The 22,950-nt window shown below is 46.5% G+C and overlaps 1 protein-coding gene across 1 annotated transcript in view; it reads left to right on the forward strand.

Annotated features, from left to right (window-relative positions):
* CNN1 (calponin 1) overlaps positions 1 to 22,057 on the forward strand; it is a 38,180-nt gene extending 16,123 nt beyond the window's left edge. The window contains exons 2-7 of the mRNA XM_053370578.1: positions 5,968 to 6,089; positions 9,832 to 9,898; positions 10,976 to 11,113; positions 13,244 to 13,354; positions 15,611 to 15,757; positions 18,583 to 22,057. Coding sequence (XP_053226553.1) covers positions 5,968 to 6,089; positions 9,832 to 9,898; positions 10,976 to 11,113; positions 13,244 to 13,354; positions 15,611 to 15,757; positions 18,583 to 18,834 — 837 coding nt within the window. The 3' untranslated portion in view covers positions 18,835 to 22,057. The remainder of the gene's footprint in view (positions 1 to 5,967; positions 6,090 to 9,831; positions 9,899 to 10,975; positions 11,114 to 13,243; positions 13,355 to 15,610; positions 15,758 to 18,582) is intronic.
* Positions 22,058 to 22,950: the final 893 nt, after the last annotated feature.

Here is a 22,950-nt window from a genome sequence, read left to right on the forward strand (position 1 = left end):
AAAGTCCAGTAGTTGTTCTTTTCTTTGACATCTGGTGGGAGGGCGTTCCACAGGCAGGTGCCACTACCGAGAAGGCCCTCTGCCTGATTCCCTGTAACTTGGCTTCTCACAGTGAGGGAACCACCAGAAGGCCCTCGGCGCTGGACCTCAGTGTCCGGGCTGAACGATGGGGGTGGAGACGCTCCTTCAGGTATACTGGACCGAGGCCATTTAGGGCTTTAAAGGTCAGCACCAACCCTTGTTCTTATTTCTGTCAAGCATTGCATTCTGCGCTCAACCATACAGCCAGCTTATGAGGGAAAATCTAGAGGCAGTGAAACAGCAGCAGGTTGGGAGAGTCCTATAGCCTGCAGAAATCCCCACAAAATTCAAAGCAAATCTCTCCAGCCATTGCAACAACCGGCCAGGAGCATGGAATGAGAGCCATCAGAACAGAATGTTGTCAGAGGCTCAGAGTCCTGCCAGCTTTAGAAGGGCTTAGGAAATATGGTATTAGATTTTCCTTATTGGATTGCTGTATTAGAATGAGCTGTTCCCCAAATCAAAATCTTAGTGGAACGCATTGTGGATCGCTGCTGCGTTGGCTGGCTTCAATCAGATTACGTCAGAGGAATGCTTACCCTGAAGTCATTGTGGGTTTTGTTGTTGTTTTAAAGTAACCTACAGCAGCTGCAGGAAGCTGCAATCTGGATCAAAAATTCACAAAGGGAACGAGAAGACTTTTCTAATACAAATCCTGCCCCTTCTCCCCACTGAATTAAACCCAGTGGGAAGGAAAATACAGGCATTTGAAACTTCACCCCACTATGTGCCAGAGAAGATTTTCAGCAGTGGGAAAGCCAGGCATGAAAGAGAGAAGCACTCGCTTGTTACATCTGGATATATAACCCAGGTTGCTCTTCCTCAGTTTCTTGGGGTTTAAGATGGACCAAATCAAACCAATACAATCTATATTGTGACAGGTGAAGCCTTTGCCACTGTTTGGACAAGTTGGGGCTTATCCACACTTAGCTCTTGTTATGTACTGAGTTGAATAGGATCCAAAATGCAGCAGTCTGATTGGTCCTAGAACAATAGGACACAGAATGCAGCAGTCTGATTGGTCCACAGGAGCCACCCAATCCAGCTCCAGGTGGAAGTGAATCCGCAACCTGATTGGCCTACAGGACAATCCCGGAATTAGCCAATCACGTGGGAACCATTGTGTAATAATGTATATAAAGCAGACATTCTGGGGTAACTTCCATTCCTCCTCACCACTATGAGCTGAATAAAGAGCATGAAATCCACTCTCGACTCCGAGTATATTTCAGCTCTCTTCTCATTGCTCTCTCTCTCTCTCTCCCTCTCCCTCCCCCACCCACCCACCTACCCCAGGGGAAAACCACTCTTTATCGCTCAATCGGAACAAACAACAATTTGGTTTCCCCCAGACTAACCCTGCCAAGAAAGCTTGGGTCAAGCGCAAAACTGCTCGGAACCATGTGTTCTAGGCACAGCACAAGTGATGAGCCCTTGGTGTGATGATTGAAAGATGATTTCACGATAACCATGAAATAGGGTTCATATTCTAAGGGGAAGGGATTTAAAGCTCACCCAGACTCCAAAGAAGGAACTGTGTGGGTTTGGTGGAGGACTTGAAAACTGTGTGGGAAGAGACCCCAATAGACAAGAGGAGCTGAGGGCCAGAAGCACCCTATCTAGCGTAACTAAAAGAAGGATGTAGAGTCAGCACAATAGATTGAGGGGGCTTAATAATAAGGGGGCCTTATATCACAAATAGGTCATAAAGACCTTATTTTTCTGCATGCACATTTGGTACATTAGGTAAAGGTAAAGGGACCCCTCTGACCGTTAGGTCCAGTTGTGGACGACTCTGGGGTTGCGACGCTCATCTCGCTTTACTGGCCGAGGGAGCCGGTGTACAGCTTCCGGGACATGTGGCCAGCATGACTAAGCCGTTTCTAGTGAACCAGAGCAGCACACGGAAACGCCGTTTACTTTGCTGCCAGAGCAGTACCTATTTATCTACTTGCACTGGTGTGCTTTCGAACTGCTAGGTTGGCAGGCACAGCGACCGAGCAATGGGAGCTCACCCCGTTGTGGGGATTTGAACCGGTGACATTCTGATCGGCAAGCCCTAGGCTCAGTGGTTTAAACCACAGCGCCACCTGCATCCCTTATTTGGCACATTAGCTTCCACAAATTCCTGATTTTGTTTTTTTTTAGCAGAGGGAGGATTCCCTTCCCTTGGACCATGCTTTGGAATGGTAGAGAAACTGCCTGGGACACAGGTGGCGCTGTGGGTTAAACCACAGAGCCTAGGACTTGCCGATCAGAAGGTCGGTGGTTTGAATCCCCGCGACGGGGTGAGCTCCCGTTGCTCGCTCCCAGCTCCTGCCAACCTAGCAGTTCGTAAGCACATCAAAGTGCAAGTAGATAAATAGGTACCACTCCAGCGGGAAGGTAAATGGCGTTTCCGTGCGCTGCTCTAGTTCGCCAGTAGTGGCTTAGTCATGCTGGCCACATGACCTGGAAGCTGTATGCCGGCTCCCTCGGCCAATAAAGTGAGATGAGCGTTGCAAAGTCGGTCACAACTGGACCTTATGGTCAGGGGTCCCTTTACCTTTACCTTAGAGAAACTGCATGAGATTTCTCCATGTGCTGGTTGCCAGACTGAAGCAGGGATGAGACCTGTGATCCTGCCTGCTCTGGGAGATTCGTTTTTTAAATAAAAAACCTACAAGGGCAGCACAGATGACTGTCGCTGCAGCGGTTTTGGTTTTAATGGCTTAATCATCTGGCTTCTTGGGCTGGCAGAGAGTGGCTGAAATATCGTCATGGATTTTTTTCGCAAACCAGCAGATCATAAACTCCTCGAAGCTTTCTCCTGTCACTCAGGCAGCACACTCCCATGGGGCCAGTAGAATCCAAGACCCTAGTTGCTTGGGGGGCTGAAAAAGCCCTTAGAAGGAATGCCAGGACCTGGTTTGCAAGCACATTTCCAAATAAAGAGGCAAGCTGGCGCCAAGGTTGCTTTTCCCAGAGGTACATAAAAACCCAAATACTGGTGACTTGTTGCTCTCTATGGTCGGTATAAGTTTCCACAGCATTAACATACATTCCAACAGAGTTGAAAATAGAGACATTCAGGTCAGGTAATATCCACTATAAATGATCACTCTCAGAGCATCCTCCTGTCGGACACCACTCCATGTTGCTGCAAGCTCTGCTTGGCTTGCTGAACACTATATTCATTAGGTCTGCAACAGTTTGTTCTGTGTTGTCTTCAGAAACAGAATATGTTGACAAACTTACCATTAACTTTTAAAAAAAAGTTTGATGGAATTTGCAGCCTTATCTGTACATGCTTGCTTTGAGGTGTGCACAGAACCAAAGCCTTTGGTGTAACAGGCATTTTCACCCTCCTCGCATTCCATGATAAGATAACCATGGTTGCAATCTTACGCACACATCGTTCTGGGTAGCAGAAAATCAGGATATTGGTCAGGTTTGTACATTGCAAGAAGTCAGGTTTGTCTTAAAATGTGCTTTGCTTTGCTCATGAACATGCTCCCCGTCTCCCATCCTGGCACATCTCAAAGAAGCGATATTATGCCTTGCCTTGTTTCAACCCACTACGATCAGCAAGCCAGAAATAAACCTTGGTTTTCTTTGAAACAAACACTCCGACTAGAGAGAACCAAGCTCACAAGGGGCAGAATAGAGACCTATGTGGTAGGACGGCAGCAGAGAGGAGCAAATCCATTCCTATCAAACCATGGTTTAAGACAAATTTTGACTTGTTATGTCCAGATGTGGTCTTTGACAGCTTGCAATCAAAACTAATAAGAAAATTAGAAGAGCCCTTTCTTAATTCCAGTTCCACACCTTGGTCTGGGGGGGGGTTGCCCTATTCAACCACCTGCAGTGAAATTAAAAGGTGCTGCCATGCTACCCCCGCTGAAGCCTCCCTTACCTGAGTTGCATGCTGGCACCTGTGAAGCAGCAGTGGCAGGTTCCAGTGAGAACTTGTGGAGCTCTCTCGAGATATCACGAGATTAGAGCAAGATCTTGTGACATCTTGCTAGTGCCACTTCTGTGTTTGTGGTGTGGGCCTGTAAGGGTACCACGTTTTTGGACTTCCACCCGCAGTGTTGCGTCTGCACACGCGCGTGATGCCATTTAGTGCTTCTGCGCATGCGCGAGCGCCGAAACCCAGGAGTAACCTGTTCCGGTACTTCTGGGTTCAGCACATCCGTAACCCGAAAATGCACAACCCGAGGTATGACTGTACATGCATTCCAAAGAACAGAAGTGCAACCAACATACCAAACAATTTGCACCCCATTGTTGAAAGGTGTGTGTGTGTGCGCGTGTGTGCGTGCGCTCGCCTGCCTGCCTGCCTACAGGCACCTTCCCACTTGTGCATGTTCGCAAGCACATGACCGCTGATGTGCACACTGTTTTTGGCACTGAAAGGGGGATGGGGCAGAATGGGGTGAACCAGGTCGGAATGGACTGATGCGCAGTGGTCATGAATGGAACCCCCATTAGCAGGAATTCCCCTGTACTGTATGTAGAAAAATAACAAAGAAATGAAAGCCAGCTTCAGTTTCACAACTCCTTGTTGCCGCATAGAAACTAGCTTGAACATACTTAAGAATTTCAGAATTAATGTGTGCAGATAGCACAATTTAAGGCAGAAATGAGTGCATTTGGATACAATATTGCATGCAATATTGTTTTGTTAATGTTGTGCAAATATTTTGCCTTTCCTTGGTGATGAAAATGAGCAGATCTTGACTATAATGCTTCATCATGATCCGAACTACTCCTTAGCTGTACATGAACCTTACTTCTCAAAGTAAACAACGAGGCCACCTCTGGCCAGTTAAGAACATAAAAGGCCCTGCTGGATCAGACCAAAGGGGGCCAATCTAGTCCAACATTCTGTTTCCAGAGATGGATTTAGGGCAGTGCACAGGGTGCTGGGACGCGGGTGGTGCTGTGGGTTAAACCACAGAGCCTAGGACTTACTGATCAGAAGGTCGGCGGGTCGAATCCCTGTGATGGGGTGAGCTCCCGTTGCTTGGTCCCTGCTCCTGCCAACCTAGCGGTTTGAAAGCACGTCAAAGTGCAAGTAGATAAATAGGTTCCGCTCCGGCGGGAAGGTAAACGGCGTTTCCGTGGGCTGCTCTAGTTCACCAGAAGTGGCTTAGTCATGCTGGCCACATAACCTGGAAGCTGTCTGCGGACAAACGCCAGCTCCCTCAGCCAATAAAGCGAGATGAGCGCCGCAACCCCAGAGTCGGCCACGACTGGACCTAATGGTCAGAGGTCCCTTTACCTTTACCTTTTACAGGGTGCTGAGCCAAAAAGGCACCTTCCCACCTCCCTCCCAAAGCCTAGTTAGCCCATGTCCAGCTTTGGGAAGGAGCTGAGAGGGCTCTAGGACCTACCAGAGCCTTGCACCTCCTTTCCAAAGCCCAGCACCTTGCTTAGCCAGCTTCGGGAAGGCAGCATAAGGGTTGAGTGTTTGTGTGTCAAATTTTGGCCTCATGCTGGGTGCCATATTACCAAGATCCTCCCCTGCTCCTTTCCACAGTGACTTCCTGAGAGAAGCCCCACAAGAAGGAATCGTGAGGGCGATAGTCCTCTCTTGCTGCTGTTTACTCCCTATTGCATTCAGCGCTATGCTGCTTTCGATACTGAACGTAATAGGTAGCTATCATCACTAGTAGCCATCGACTGTCTTATCCTCAATTAATTCTCCTAATCCCCCGCAAGCCTTAACAGGCCCTTCCCTGAAATGGAGATTGCAGCTTTCTGCTAAAAAAGGCTTTCCAGGTCTGCTGTCATTTGCAGATGCTAATGTGACCAAAACACTGGACATTAGCATCACTTTAGTGGCCGGAGCTTCACGAGATATTGGACCTAATTCCAAATTACTCTTTTCCTCTACAGCTAGCACAAAAATACGATCCCCAGAAGGAGCACGAACTGCGGCAATGGATTGAGGAGCTGACCGGGAAGCGCATCGGAGAAAACTTTATGGAAAGTCTGAAAGATGGAGCCATCCTTTGCGAGTAAGGAAGTAGGGGTGGGGGACGTGTTTTGTAACCTCCATGAGTCTTGGGTGCTTTTTTGAAGGGTGGACACCAAAGAATATCACCACCCACATCCTGGCACCCAGAACCTGCAGGTGTTGTTATGATAGACAAGTTGTATGACAGGACCAAGCAGTACGTAACCTACAGGGAAAATGTGCCCAATGCTGGCAAGAGACAACAGTTTAAGAGAGTTCATAGTGGGTTTGAATAATGCACAACCATGAGGCAAGGTAGGGCAGTTGCCTCAGGACATCACACTTCAGGTAACTGGAAGGGACAGCAGATCCTGCCTCTGTGAAGCACACCCTACGCTTCTTGGGACACGGGTGGTGCTGTGGTCTAAACCAGTGTTCCCCAACCTTGGGCCTCCAGCTGTTTTTGGACTACAACTCCCATCATCCCTCGCTAGCAAGACCAGTGGTCAAGGATGATGGGAGTTGTAGTCCAAAAACAGCTGGAGGCCCAAGGTTGGGGAACACTGGTCTAAACCACTGAGCCTCTTGGGCTTGCTGGAAGGTCGGTAGTTCGAATCCCCGCCACGGGGTAAGCTTCCATTGCTCTGTCTCAGCTCCTGCCAACCTAGCAGTTCAAAAGAACACCAGTGCAAGTAGATAAATAGGTACCACTGCGGCGGGAAGGTAAACGGCATTTCCGTGCGCTCTGGCTTCCGTATAGCTGATTCCCCAGTTCCACTAGTGGGAGCCTGTGCAAAGGCACAAGGACTTTCACTAGTGCATTGGGGCTCCCCGTCCCCGTGCGCCCAAGTACCCTCCCAATTGACTCAGGGGGCTTGAGAGCACCCACAGAGCAGCACATGGAAAGAGGAGAGGGAGGCTGTTCTGTCGGGCACACAGAAATGCTTCTGCTTATGGACGATTTGTTTTAATGTAGCATTGAGTTCCTCCGTAAGTGGCAAAAAGTGTGCTTATCTGAGGGCCCCCGTCACAAGATCAGACACCATGGGCCAAGCCTATGCTTGGATCTAGTGACAGAGGGTGCAAGAGCAGTCCCCTTGCCAAATTCCCACCCTGCCTCAATGACTTTACAGGATGTCTAAGGACAAAAGACGGGATGCGGGTGGCGCTGTGGGTTAAACCACAGAGCCTAGGGCTTGCCGATCAGAAGGTCGACGGTTCGAATCCCTGCAACGGGGTGAGCTCCCGTTGCTCGGTCCCTGCTCCTGCCAACCTAGCAGTCAAAGTGCAAGTAGATAAATAGGTACCACTTCAGCGGGAAGGTAAACAGCGTTTCCGTGTGCTGCTCTGGTTCGCCAGAAGCGGCTTAGTCATGCTGGCCAGCTCCCTCGGCCAATAAAGCGAGATGAGCGTCGCAACCCCAGAGTCGGTCATGACTGGACCTAATGCAGCAAACCTTGCAGCACGTGAGATGATACGCTGCTCTGAGGTCATCGGCCTGACTCTGCAAATAAGCTACACAGCTGAAGCATGAACATTAATGTAGGGTTGCCATGTTTCAAGAAGTAAAAATCCAGACACAAAAGTTTGTTTGTTTGTTTAACTTATATACTGCCCTATACTTGGAGGTCTCAGGGCGTTTCGCAGAAAAGATCACAACATATAAAATCAAATATCAAATTAAGAACAATAACCCAAGAACACCACCCCCCCAAAAAGAACCACATTTTAAAAGGAAGTTGAGCTTTTAATGGGAAATTGACCGAAAAAGGCAAAGAGTGATACACACACGCCACACGCTTCCTAGTTCTGCTGGCAAAAACCCAAAGATTTTGTCGATTTTTCAAAATCCCCCCCCCCCCCGTTGCAAATATCACTATTGGAATCTCGGGGAAATCTGGATGTGTGGTGTCAGGGAACTGCCATCGGAACTAGAGGAGGAGGAGGCGAGGCTCCACAGCGATGCTGGAGAGGGGCCAAGCAGGGAGAGAGGCAGGTCTCCTGTTGGGGAAGAAAATCAGCGCAACACCAGGGATAGAGGGGGGCCAATGGGGGAAGCAGAGAGCAGGCTCCGGGACTCTTCACTGGACACCAGCGAGGAGAGCACAGGTCCTCCGCTACCCACGCCCTCCCTGCGCAGAAGACTTCCGCGCAGGGAAAGTAGGAGGAGACTGGGCGTCAAACAACTTTTATGTTGGAAAAGGTTTAAGAAACGCCCACTGACGGATTCTGCCAGCAACTGAACAGCCACGGAGGGGATGGCTGTCCAGCGAGAAATGGTTTAAGCAGCCAACCTAGCCCAGAGCGGCGGCTATTTACGCACAAGCAACCCCTAAAGCCATTACATGTGGCAACCCTAACTAACAGAAATTATGTTGATGGATTTTACAGAAAAAGTCCAGCTGTCATAAGAACTTTCAGGCCAGCCGCAATGCTAAGTTTTACATAAAATGTTCTGGCAACCAGCCCAGAGGTCAAACAACTTAGCTGATGGTTGGTGTTTTTCCCTGGTCGTTTGGCAATCCCACCCACCACCCCAGCCAATTGGCAGAGTGGTGGACTCGTTCCTGCCTTCCTTGAGACTGCTTTACCTATTTATCATTTTGAATAATAAAAAAAATTAAAAATCCCTCTGACAAATGAGCTCAACACCACTCAAACTTAGAAAGCAACACCTGCCATTCTCTTATTTCCCTCTAGCATCAAGCTAGATTTTTAAAAACTTGTCTTCCTCCTAAAGATAGTTTGATAGTTGGAAAGAAAAAACAACTTAAAAATGGGAAAAGTCAGCAATAATCATCAACTGGCTTTTGTTGTGAGTAGTAAGAGATTTTAATTGCCTTGTTTTAAACAAGAAAGTATCAGAAGATAATATAGCAATTGAATAGGATTGCTGTTCATCTTTTTATTATGTTTTATTATATTTTCTATGTTTGTTTGTTTTTTGTAACCATCATGTTACAGCTTGAGCAATGGATCATGCAGACCTTTATCTGATCCAGAGGATCTAGTTGTAAACTGAAAAGCAGCAGTATTCATTACCCAATTCTACAGTAAGGAATGATCCCAGTGTTTCTATATAACAAGGAGCATTCTTTCCTGATTGTATTATAAGCATAGCTGTCAATGTTTCTCCTTTTTTAAGGGAAATTCCCTGATTCCGAATAGGATTCCTTGCAAGAAAAGGGGAAAGTTGTCAGCTATGATTATAAGTACATTTTAGGGCTGCTGCATATACAAGCTGTTTTCTATAAGGAGGTTCCTGTGTATAGAAAAAGTGTGGTGTAGTGGTTAAGAGCAGTGGACTTGTAATCTGGTGAACCAGGTTCTCTTCTCCGCTCCTCCACATGCAGCTCCTGGGTGACCTTGGGCCAGTCACACTTCTCTGAAGTCTCTCAGCCTCACTAACCTCACAGAGTGTTTTTTGTGGGGGAAGAAGGGAAAAGGAGATTGTTAGCCACTTTGAGACTCCTTCGGGTAGTGATAAGACGGGATGTCAAATACAAACTCCTCCTCCTCCTCCTCCTCCTCCTCTTCTTCTTCTTCTTCCAAAGTACGGTGTCGAAATAAATCAAAAAAATTAAACATTGTCCAGTAGCACCTTGGAGACCAACTAACTTTGTTCTGGGTATAAGCTTTCGTGTGCATGCACACTTCTTCAGTACGGTGTGTTCTTGCATCAAAAGAGTTGCAGATTGGGAAGTCTTGAAGGAGAAACATACGGCACCTGAAGTAATCCTTACAGTGAGCAGCACACACGACACTTAAGAAATAAACTTCCTTTTCCCATTTCTGTCTTTCAGCCTCATTAACAAACTCCAACCTGGATCTGTGAGGAAGGTGAATGAGTCCACACAGAACTGGCACCAGGTAAACATTCCCTCTAATTCATTGCTGGACGCGGGTGGCGCTGTGGGTAAAACCTCAGCGCCTAGGACTTGCCGATTGAAAGGTCGGCGGTTCGAATCCCCACGGCGGGGTGAGTTCCCGTCTTTGGTCCCAGCTCCTGCCCACCTAGCAGTTCGAAAGCACCCCTAAGTGCAAGTAGATAAATAGGTACAGTGGTGCCTCGCAAGACGAAATTAATCCGTTCCGCGAGTCTCTTCGTCTTGCGGTTTTTTCGTCTTGCGAAGCACGGCTATTAGCGGCTTAGCGGCTATTAACGGCTTAGCGGCTTTAAGAAAAAGGAAACAAACTCGCAAGAACTCGCAAGACGTTTTGTCTTGCGAAGCAAGCCCATAGGGAAATTTGTCTTGCGGAACGACTCAAAAAACGGAAAACTCTTTCGTCTTGCGCGTTTTTTGTCTTGCTGGCCACGTGACCCGGAAGTGTCTCCGGACAGCGCTGGCCCCCGGCCTCTTAAGTGAGATGGGCGCACAACCCTAGAGTTGGACACGACTGGCCCGTACGGGCAGGGGTACCTTTACCTTTACCTTTTTAATTCATTGCTAATCCATGTATCCCTCATTAAGTTTGCCTCTCCAAATCCTGCTTTGGAAAGTGGAGTGAAAAAGAATTTACTGATCAAAAAAACTTTAATGATGCACCGGGCATCAAATTCTGCATTAAGAGTTCCTTGGCCAAGCTTTTTCTCTATGGCCATCAGCTTTATCTCCCACAAAAGGCTTCTGCACGATCACACAAAATAACGTGCCCCAATCGCATTTTGCTCTTTGACTTTTGTCCATTATTCCTGCGAGCCTTGATTTAGCAACATATGTGCATGTGTGGGGGAAAGATAGGGCTTGAGCTAAAAAGAGGATGCTCTCTCCAGAGAAGGGGAATATGCGAGAATCCGGCAATATCTGCATGGCCACAGATCTATCTGCTCAAATGCCACTGTCCATTGCCAATGGGGTATTTGTGGGAGGCAGTTATCACTTGGACAAGCAAGCTAGGGTAAGAAAAGACCCGGCAGATTATTCATTGGCCTCTCCTCTTTTGCAGCTGGAGAACATTGGCAACTTCATTAAGGCAATCACAAAATATGGAGTGAGGCCCCACGACATCTTCGAAGCCAACGACCTCTTTGAGAACACAAACCACACCCAAGTCCAGTCTACTCTGATTGCTCTGGCTAGCATGGTAAGTGGCCTGGGACCCCAGCTGCCCATTTTCCCTGGTTAAAATGCAAGTAGCGGTGATGGAACAGCAATTAATAAGAGTGATGAAAGTGTTTCACAAACACGTCCTCAGTAATTTTTTTCAGCCAACATCATCCCCATATTGCATATGGAGTCAAGAGAACAGTCGCTTGACTGAGGCCACCTGGAGAGTTCATGGCTTAAGATAAGATTCAGATAGGAGACCCTTAGTTTGTGGCTCTCACTGCCACTGGCTCTGATTCACTATGGGATGGCAGCAGAAACGGGTGATATCTGGTTTTCAACATTGTGATATATCAGCAACTAAACATCACAATATACTGATATATCACAATGTCTGAAATAAGGATAGAGCTGGTTTTCAACTTTGTGATAATCACCAGCTAAACATTGCAATATACAGTTGTACCTTGGAAGTCGAACGGAATCCGTTCTGGAAGTCCGTTCGACTTCCAAAACATGCGGAAACCAAATCACAACTTCTGATTGGCTGCTGGAAACAATCACTTCCGGGTTTGCAGTGTTCGGGAGCCAAAACGTCCAAGTTCCAGGGCATTCAGGATCCAAGGTATGGCTGTACTGATATATCACAATGTCTGAAAGAAAGATAGAGCTGGTTTTCAACTTTGTGATATATCACCAGCTAAACACCGCAATATACTGATATATCACAATGTCTGTAATGAGGATGGAGCTATGTAGAGGCATTGGCTGGCTTCACAGTTTTTCCCAAATTGTGATTTTTGCACACACCCACTCCCCAGGCTTCGCAATATATTGCCACATCAAAAATTATGAAATGGAAATCATGGTATGGACTTTTGGAAAATATATCAATATATCGCCCAGCTCTAGATGGCAGCAACATGCATTAGCAACATCATGTGTGTGCTGTGCACTAGTCTACACTTGTTACGTTTGCTCAGCCTTTGTCCCTTTCCCTTAAAGGGCAATGCTTATTTTCCTCTCTGACACTGTTGGGCAATGGGAACTCTCATCTCAATATCTAGAGCTTACCGTACTTTTCCGTGTATAAGAGGCCCCCATGTATAAGATGCCCCCTATTTTGGGGGACTAAATTTAAAGAAAATGAGGGGAGATGGCCCAAAGTTGTTGAGCTTTCTTTTAGGGGGAATTGCATGCACGCCATCACCCCAGGAGGGTTGTTGCTGGGGGGCTGGCAAAGTGGGCAGCCGCTCCCCCCACGCCATTGTGGGCGGGAAGCTCCCTAGAGCACGGGCCGCCAACCAGTTGGCTGGTGGTGCACAGCTTCCCCTCCACGGTGCTGTGGGAAACACTCCCTAGAGCACCTCCTGCAGCGGCATGGGGGAGGGATTGTGCGCCCGCCAACCAGCACGCAGCTCCCCCACCACCACTATCCATGTAAAGGATGACCCCAGTTTTTTGACATGATTTCTGAGTCAAAAAACTGTGTCTCATACATGGAAAAATACGACATGTTTTGTCAGCAAGGCTCAGCCCCAGAATGTGTCTGCAATTTAAGATCCTAAGCCCTGGAATATAAAGTGAGCTTTTCCTCCCACAACCTCTTCCCACCCTCTTAGAACTTAAGGCACAGAGATTCTAGGACAGGTGACCACCTCTCATTTTAAGAAAAGCCTCTTCAAAATTAAGTGCTGAGGCCTGGCCCATCTGATCCAAGCTACAATAAGCCCAGCAGGTCTGAGCAAGGAAAGCCACCTGCTGGTCTCAGCAAGAGTTCAAAGCAGAGCCCTCCTCACTCTTGGAAAAACAGAGGCTTCTGCTATATACCTGAGAGGACAAACTTGCATCTTACCTGTTATGTACTGAAGTTCTCACCCTGGGCCAGCATACTGTAGATAGTTATGCAAATAAGGGATCGAAAGCGATGTTCAGTGATTGGATAGTTTTAGAAAATTGTTACAGTTGCGTTGTACTGGAGCTCTATATAAGCAGGCTGACTGAAGCCTTCAGTTCAGTTCTGTCCTGGCCTGTGAATAAACAAGAGCTGTTTGAAGAATCGCTGTGTCGTCTGATATGTTCACCCACAACTTAACATTACCCTTTAGGCGTTAGCACAGGGCAAGGGCAAAACTTGAAGGGATTTCTGCCTCTCGCTTTCCGACAGGCCAAGACGAAAGGCATCAAGGTGAACATGGGCGTGAAATACGCTGAGAAACATCAGCGCAAATTCCTGCCTGAAAAGCTGAAGGAAGGACGGAACATCATCGGGCTGCAGGTATGTGACTCCAGAACTTCCTGCTGATTTATTCAGTAGGGAATTCTTCCCAGCAGGAGATAAATGGACTGCAAGGATGTCCCAAAGGACCATTAGTGTAGTCGTGCCCAGGGCCGGATTTAGGTTTGATGAGGCCCTAAGCTACTGAAGACAATGGGGCCCTTTATACAGTGGTACCTCGCAAGACGAATGCCTTGCAAGACGAAAAACTCGCAAGACGAAAGAGTTTTTCGTTTTTTGAGTTGCTTCGCAATACGAATTTCCCTATGGGCTTGCTTCGCAAGACGGAAACGAAAACGTCTTGCAAGTTTGTTTCCTTTTTCTTAAAACCGTTAATACCCAGGGTGCATTGCTTGAAGAGGTGCAGTTGCGACTTGACTTCGAGGAGCAACTCATAGCACGCGGTGTGGTAGCCTTTTTTTAAGGTTTTTGAAGACTTTGGTGATTTTTGAAGCTTTTCCAAAACTTCTTTTGAAACCGTGCTTCGCAAGACAAAAAATTCGCAGAATGAATTAATTTCGTCTTGCAAGGTACCACTGTATGTCCAGCTGTCCTTTGCCAACAACAAATTGTTGCTGTTTTTTGTGTTTAATATACGCTATATGGTAATTTATGGACCTAAAGCCATAAATTATCTAAAGCCATTTGCACATGCTCCCACTCTGGAACACCTCCCTCTCTCTGAAACTCAGACAGAGAGAGGTACAGTGGTACCTCGAGTTACAGGCACTTCAGGTTACAGACGCTTCAAATTACAGACTCCGCTAACCCAGAAATAGTACCTCGGGTTAAGAACTTTGCTTCAGGATGAGAACAGAAATCGTGCGGCAGCAGCGAAAGGCCCCATTAGCTAAAGTGGTACCTCAGGTTAAGAACAGTTTCAGGTTAAGAACAGACCTCCAGAACGAATTAATATCTTAACCCGAGGTACCACCGCATTCCAGCGGCAGCAGAAACACTGACGGGGTGTGTGGGGCAAGGTGCTGCCTCTTGCACTTCTGCCACCTGAGGCAGCTGCTTAACCCTGCCTTATGGATGGGCCAGCTCTGCATTCCACTCAAGCATTTCAAAGACACTGATGATAGCACAAATGTATGGGAAGCTGACTTATGAGCACTGCATTGCCACCTAGAGGCAGAAGGTGATACTAAAGATGCTTTTTAATAGGCGTTTAGGTAGGGTTGCCATAAGGGACGCGAGTGGCGCTGTGGTCTAAACCATAGAGCCTAGGGCTTGCTGATCAGAAGGTTGGCGAATCCCCCTAGCAGTTCAAAAGCACGTCAAGTGCAAGTAGATAAATAGGTACCACTACAGCGTGCGCTGCTCTGGTTCGCCAGAAGCATTTTAGTGATGCTGGCCACATGACCCAAAAGCTGTCTGTGGACCAATGCCAGCTCCCTCAGCCTATAGAGTGGGATGAGCGCCGCAACCCCAGAGTCCATCCATGACTGGACCTAATGGTCAGGGGTACCTTTACCTTTTAGGTAGGGTTGCCCTATGTCTGGAATTTCCAGAACGTAACCGGCATTCAGCCATTGGAAACAGCGCCTGGGTGGAATCGCTTAAATGTCTGGAAGTGTATATATTGGTGAATTTCCTTAAAAATAGCTCCCAAATTTCAATAATTTTGCAAAAAGCAAAAAAAAAAAAAAACACCTCAAAAACTTTGGGCAAAACTAAAAACAACATTTGCCCCCTACCCCCAGGTTTTCACTTTTTGAAATATGGCAACCCTAGTTTATATGGAAAATAATTGTGTACACCTGCAAATGCTGGCAGCATTAAGACAAATGCAACAGTGTAAAAAATTTGTACAGTTTTTGTAAAATATGCAGGGATATAAAATATGCAAAATGAACCATGGAAAGAGATGAAGGGAAGTCATTGATATCTTAAGTATGTAAAATGTTTGTCTGAAATTGTAAAACAGAAATTTAATAAAAATCATTTTTTTTAAAAAAAAAAGAAGCCTTACACTGCCTACAGATACAATATGGCCAGGCTATTCCAGACATAATCTACAGGAATGTGATAGGAACAAATTACAGGAACCGCCCCCCCAGCTGTAAGATGTTCCTCAAATCTGGATGAAATTTGTGACAGAACCAGAAATAAATGGAATTCTACATTGTCTAAGTGGCAGGGTAGGGTTGGGGCTTTCCATCTGTGGGTAGCTGAATGGGGACCACTCTTCTAGGGAGACTTGGAGGAGACAGAACGACCAGTCTAACCTTCAACACTGTTTTTGCTTCCTAGATGGGCACCAACAAGTTTGCCAGCCAGCAGGGCATGACAGCATATGGCACACGTCGGCACCTCTATGACCCTAAGTTGGGCACAGACCAACCATTAGATCAAGCCACCATCAGTCTACAGATGGGAACCAACAAGGGGGCTAGCCAGGTAAGAAATGGAGGGGGGATAAATATGTGTGTTGACTGTTTAGTATTCCAGCTCTAGCTGGGGTTTCCCCATGAGTGCAATGGTGCCTTGAAGGACTTCTCCTGGTGCCCACGAAGTATCTGTGCAACATTCCTTGCCCCCCGCCCCCTTCATCATGAAGTGGCAAGGGGGTCTTTGTTTTTTCCTCCTTGAAAAGCTCAGAGCCAAAGGACTCTCTGAAAGAGTGCCACTCTTTCCCATTTCCTCTTTTAGCTCTATGTGCTTCTCAAGGCTCAGAGGGCATCCGGGCAGTTGAACCATAGGAATTGGAGCAACTAAGAGAAAGGTAGGGATGCGGGTGGCACTGTGGTCTAAACCTCTGAGCTTGGGGCTTGCCGATCGGAAGGTTGGCGGTTCGAATCCCGTGACGGGGTGAGCTCCCGTTGCTCGGTCCCTGCTCCTGCCAACCTAGCAGTTCGAAAGCACGTCAAAGTGCAAGTAGATAAATAGGTACCACTCCAGTGGGAAGGTAAATGGCGTTTCCATACGCTGTTCTGGTTTTGCCAGAAGCAGTTTAGTCATGCTGGCCACATGACCCAGAAAAACTGCCTGCGGACAAATGTCAGCTCCCTTGGCCAGTAAAGCGAGATGAACGCCGCAACCCCAGAGTCGTTCACAACTGGACTTAACTGTCAAGGTCCTTTACCTTTTTAAGAGAAAAAGGGAACCACCGAGGGTGCAGTGGGTGAGCTGGCCAGGGGACAAAAGAGTATGTGCTGCAGAAATCAGAAGAATGTAGTGCCAGACAACCAGAAAGTGCACTCACAAAAGTGGATCCAGTAAGATGTATTCTCTTGAAATGACATATTTTTCCCAAGAGTTCACCCAGCCTGTCCACCACCAAATCACAGATCACATCTGTCTCTATTGGCTGCACTGTAAAAATCACAGATCCAGAACCTCCTAGATCCAGTACCTCCCAGTGCTTCCATGGTTCACATGGATACAAGGCACAGATCCTCATGGATCTTTAAGAGACTCTCAAAACCACCATCAAATCACAGGTCACCTCTGTACCAACTGATGTATTCTGCAATTTATTGGTAGCTTTGTTGTCCTTCTTTGGGGAAAAAAATCTATGAGGAGCCATGTTTTTGTGGTGCATTTTTTTATATACTATGCAATCTTCCAGTGGAAGGTTTGTTTTGACTGTGGCTTTGGTGGGATTCAAATTTAAGAGTATGTTTTAATTCTGCTGTATCTAACTTCTACCCAGACCCCATGGAAAAATAAAGTGTGTGTGTGTGTGTGTGTGTGTGTGATTTCTTTGTCTGGGGTAAGGTAAAGTGTCATGAGGGAGCATAGGAAGAAACAGAGGAGGTGGTACCCAGAGCACTCTCTCAACATTTCAAGTGTGGCCACAGGGCCTAAAGTTGATGGCACCTGAAAGAGATGATAAAATAGCCTTAGACACAGTAAGATGGTGTAAAATCCTCAAGAGACAGGCCCAGTGTCCCAATTAGATATTTTGCATTGCTGGGTTACATTCTTCTTCTCTGTAAAAAACAAGAACAAACCCTCATGACTCTGGGAAAGGCACCATCTTTTGCACTCTGTTTTGCATGCTCCCCCACCAAGTGGAACACCACCAGATTATCCCCACTATGGCAGAAGCACAACAGGCACACTGCAGCTGTTCTCAGAAATGTCACAGATGTAATAAAGTACAGCAGCGGTGTTAAGAAGAAGTCAATTTCTGGGAACAGCTGGGAACGTGTGTTGGGGATCTATTTATATATAACTGCCTGTCTACAAGAGCAAGGGGCATCCCTTGTGGGTTCTAAGCAACACTCCCTTGTGGACCATTCATAGATTACTGTGCATTAAGCACTTTTGTACAACTAGGTTTTTAGGCATAATGCAAAAATAAGGGTACTCTGCCAAGAAGAGACAATGCTGCTGCTGTTTTGGGTACCAGATTATTTAACCCGGGATAAACCATTCCAAAAGAGTCCATGATTCTTTGTGAGCCAATGGCCTTGCTTTGAAATGCTATCTTACAGCAGCCTTGGAAACATGTGAGCTGAAGTTGAAGCAACTTCAGGCCAGGCAGAGGCAGTTATCTCAAGAAGATACCATTGCCAGTAAACAAGTCCTAGCTTGTTCTTTCCTCATAATCCAGAAAGCAGGTACTGCTAATCTCAAAAGTGTTCCACGAGTACTTGTAGGTCCCCAAGAAGATCAAGGTAAACTCAGAAGAGGTATTTGTTGTCCTAGAAAGCAAATAAGCTCAGCCTTAATGCAAGGAGAGGAAGATGAGGGGTGTTCAAACAGGAAAACCAAACTTTTGCTTGGCATCCCATTGGCACTAATAAAGTTGAACTAAGTACAGTGGTACCTTGGTTCTCGAACTTAATCCGTTCCGGAAGTCCGTTCCAAAACCAAAACATTCCAAAACCAAGGCACGCTTTCCCATAGAAAGTAATGCAGAACGGATTAATACGTTCCAGGCTGTTGAAAAACTACCCCTAAAACGCTTCTCTCCACCACCCCAATCAGAGCGATCTCTCTAAAAATGGAAGCGCAACACTAAAAACGGAAGCTCAGGACACGTTTGACTTCCAAAAAAAAATCGAGAACCGGAACGCTCACCTCCAGGTTCCAAGTTGTTCATGAACTAGGCTGTTCAAGAACCAAGGTACCACTGTACCAGCAGAGAGGGTATGAAGGGGGCCTCATGCGAAGCCTGCTCTGCTTTCCATTCTTCTCCTTAAGACGTTTTACACTCCCAGGTTCACCATTTCCTCTCTTCTTCTTCCTCCTCCTCCACCCATATCCATCCCTAGGCGGGCATGACAGCCCCTGGAACCAAGCGGCAGATTTTTGAGCCCGCCCTGGGCATGGAGCACTGCGACACCCAGAACATCTCCCTGCAGATGGGCAGCAACAAAGGGGCATCGCAGCAGGGCATGACTGTGTATGGGCTGCCGCGGCAGGTCTACGACTCCAAGTACTGCCTCACACCCAACTATGCCATGATCGGGGAAGATGAAGGCCAGTACAACCACAGCCATCATAACTTCTACAACTCAGAATAGCCAGCAGGAATCATGGGACGGACATAGAACAGAGACACCAGCACTTAAAAAAAAGAAAAAGGAAAAAAAGGGGCACTTCCCAAACAGGAGATCCACCATCAGGTGGCTATTTTCACCTGGGAATATAAGAAGATCCAGACAGTTCCCTAAACTGCTAACCAGCTCACCAGAGACTCTTCAAACCATGCCAAAGCCAAGTCTCCCCTCCAAGTCTCCACCACCGAGCCTTAAAAGCTTCACTTCGATCCCTTTCACGCTTTATTTAATGTATGACGTACTGCCACTACTTTTAAGCATGCACTAATGTGGCTCAAAGCCACTAGGATGGAATGTTACAGTAAAAATAATAATAATCATCTAATGGGTTGGGAGAAGCAAATACGAGGCAATGAGTACTCTTGATTTCTCCCTCTTTCTCTTTCCTGAACAAGAGCCATCAGTCATCTCTTCCCTGTGGCTTGTGGCAGCTCTTGCTGCTGCTGTTTTGGGTCAAGGCAGAAGCAGGCAATCAAAGGCACAGCTTCTGTTGGTGAACATATTGCCTCCTGCACTCTGTTTTGTAGTGTAACAGAAGCCGTTCTGGTACAAGACCCATCATCCGCCTTGCTCTGTCTACAACCAGGTTAGGGGCAAATTGGCAAGCCCCCCCCCCCAACCTGCCTACTTTGCCAGGGGTTCCAGTCATTTTTGCTTCCTAAATACTAATAGTTTGTAGAAAAGCACCAGTGAACCGAATCAGCCATTGGCTTCCTGGAAACGGAACGTGTTTAGGTAGAGTATGTGAACTGCGGAGGGAGACTGTAGAAGGAGGTTGGACGCATCTAACCAGTAAAGGGGTATGTTCACAGTGTCTGAAGTTATCCCAAGATTCATGTGAGAGGTCATTTGGTGAGAATTACACACAATTGTAAACCAAAGCCGTTCATCTTCTACATCTTCAGGGAGAATCTGGAAAATAACTTACCAGGTTATCAGTAATCTAGTCTTCACTAAAATAGACAAAGAATTTATAGTCCTAATGGTTCTTGACTGAGCTCCATTATTCAGGCAACTTCTACAAAAACAATCTAGTGCTCAGAAATTGGAATTTCCCAGAAATGCATGGCAACTTATCCATTCCTCCTCCTGAATGCCTCTTGTTTACCAATAGTTCTCCTATCAAGTAAGCCACTTCCTTGCTATCAATTTCATTTATCTCCGGCACACATGCCCAATTTCATAGTAAATAACAGAAATTGAAGCAACTCCATGCACTGCAAGCACATTTACAGACATTCTGGAGAAGAAATTTAAAATTCCAGAGGTACGGAACATGAACAGCCTTCAATAAGGCTGGCAGAAGTGCCGTGGGACTAATTCATGTTTGAAACTAAAATGCTTCTATTAACTAAGATTCACATGCTTCAAATGAAGACAAATGAATCACCTGTTATAAAGCCAAAACCAGTTTTGAGATAAGCCTAACCACAGAAGACCAAAATAAATCCCACTGAATTTACTTACACGAGTAAATTTGGCTATCATCCAGTTCAATACGTGCTCTGTAATCGATTAACTGCATGGATTTTAAATTTGCATATATCACAATAGCCCTGAAGGGGGAGGGAAAGCATTCGCTGTTATTTCCACCTGTGTGAGGACCAAGGAGCAATGCTCTTATAAGAAGCCCCCTGCCACCACCTATGGATTTATAATCACTTACATTTAAAAGCAATTTTCCAACAAGTCTCCTCTAACTGACCAAAGCATTTGATTAATCAATTAGATTAGTTGTCCAAACATGGCAGTCTCAGTTAAAGATTGGGGTGCTTATCTACCTGCGTGGCATCCAAGTTAGAACAGGAAAAAGCTCGCTGGCTTCACTAACTGCATCACCGTGTTGTCTGGTGGCAAATCTAGTGTTTAGCCGGGGGGGGGGGCACTTGCTCACTGATTCACACTGTAGTTAATATGTGGTACCAGATATTGTTACAAACCAACATTGGGGGGAAATGCCCAAGTCTATATTGCCAACGAAAGTAGCTTCTGTCTTTAAATCCTGCCCCTCGTTTCTCTCACTGGGGTCAGAGGTGCTCTACATATTGAGCAGCTAAGACACACCCAAAAAACCCACTCTAAAACATTTTTTGTTATGTTCTGCTAATGAGCACTTTTTAATTTCACTGCAGCACAATAAAAAAGAAAAAAAAACACACTTTTCTAATATGATTGGAGGTCTTCCTTATCCCTTGGTCAGAGGTTTTCAACTTTTTTGAGTCCACGGCTCCCTTGACCAGCACCATTCTTTCTGTGGCACCCCTGTGGGGCTCAGGAGCACAGTTATGCCACCCCTTGCCTGCAGAGCTGGCAGCCTCTCACCCTTTTTCGAACAGCCTTGTGGAGGGTTCCTTCAGCCTCCTCTTTTCCCTTCTCATTGGGGGTCCTCTGGGAAGCTGCCGCCCCTGGTCTCTGAGCTGCACCCCCTGCACCAAAGAGAGGTACCTTCTCACACTGCCCCACAGGGGCCAGGGCGGCATCCCCTGGGCAGCTTGTAGCCAGAGCTGCTGCAGCAAACAGCCACACAAGCCTACGGGAGGCAGAGATGCAAGAGGGCATCAGAGGAGGGAGGGAAGGAAAGAGGGACAGAGGCCAGTGTTGCCTGCGGCACCCCCAACCATCATTCAAGGCACCTCAAGGTGCCATGGCACACTGGTTGAAAACCACTGCTCTTGGTCTATCTAGTCCAGATCTACTTTGGCTTACAGGGAATCTCTAAGACCTCCAGGCAGAAAGGACTTTTCAAACTCTGGAACCCAAGTGTATGCCAAGGATTGAGCCTGAAGGACCTTCTACGAGCAAATTCATGTAAAAAAGGCAATTTTTAAAGTGCTAAACTAGATTTGACTCTGCTCTCTTCCAACTCAGTTTAAAGCTTGTGTTTCTTTGCAAGTGTCTACTGTCAAATAGAAAACAGTCAGCCGACGATGCAGAATGGGAGAGAATACGCCTGCATGGTTATGAATGTATTCAGTGATTTGTACCGCATTCAACAGCATAAAAATCCATGGGGCAAATGGGCTGTCATTTCAAAATGAGCAAAGTTTCTAGCCTTTGTAGTTACAGAGAAAACCTGAAAATAATGGGCAGCCTCTGCTTTAAGTAGAAAATTCAGATTTCTACAAAAAGGGTTATTACTATGCTGCAAAAAAAATAAAGCATGTAAGCTCAAGCTATACTGTGTGCAGATCTAGAGCAGTTTAGAATCTTCTTCTGGGAACAGATAAACTCAATCTCTTGCTTGGCAGGTCTCAGAAAATAGGTACTGTACAAAATAAGGGAAGTTATGTTTCATTTGCTGTCCATGGTTGGTGTAAGAACATAAGAGCTTCCTCAATCAGGCCAGTGGCCCACTTAGTGCAGTAACCTGTTTCCAGTGGTCAACCAGGTGCCTATGGGAAGCCTGCAAGCTGAACCTGAACACAAGAGCTCTTTCCACACCTGTGATTCCCAGCGACTGCCCTAAAGAGTCACACTATCTCAGACAGTGGAGGCAGAGTGTAGCCATTGTGGTTAGTAGCCATTTGATAGCCTTTTCCTCCACGAATTTTACTAATCCTCTCTTAAAGCCATCCAAGTTGGTGGCCATCATTGCCTCCCAGTAGGAGTTCCATAGTTTAACTATGCATCAGTACTTTCCATGGCGTGTCCTGAATCTTCCATCCAATCGTCATTGGATGGCTCCAAGTTTCAGTATTGCAGAAGGAGATAAACTTCTACCCACTTTCTTCAAACGGTCCACAACTTTTTACACCTCTTATTCAACTTTTGTCTAAACTGAAAAGCCCCAAATGTTGTAAGCCTTCATCATAGAGGAGTTGCTCTGTTCCCTTGGTTCTTTGAAATGTTTTCCAGCTCTACAATATTATTTTTTAGGTGAGGCTACCAAAACTGTACAGCGTTCCAAGTGTGGCCACACCATAGATGTGTTTAATGGCATTATGTTATTTGAAGTTATTTTCAATCCCTTTCCTAATGGACCCCTAGCATGGAATTCAGCTTTTTCACACTGGATCAAAATCTTCTTTGAGCTATCCACTATGACCCTACGTCTTCTTCCTGGTCAGTCACCATCTGTTC

Source organism: Podarcis raffonei, chromosome 17, assembly GCF_027172205.1.
Source record: "Podarcis raffonei isolate rPodRaf1 chromosome 17, rPodRaf1.pri, whole genome shotgun sequence".
In the NCBI taxonomy this organism is placed as follows: domain Eukaryota; kingdom Metazoa; phylum Chordata; class Lepidosauria; order Squamata; family Lacertidae; genus Podarcis; species Podarcis raffonei.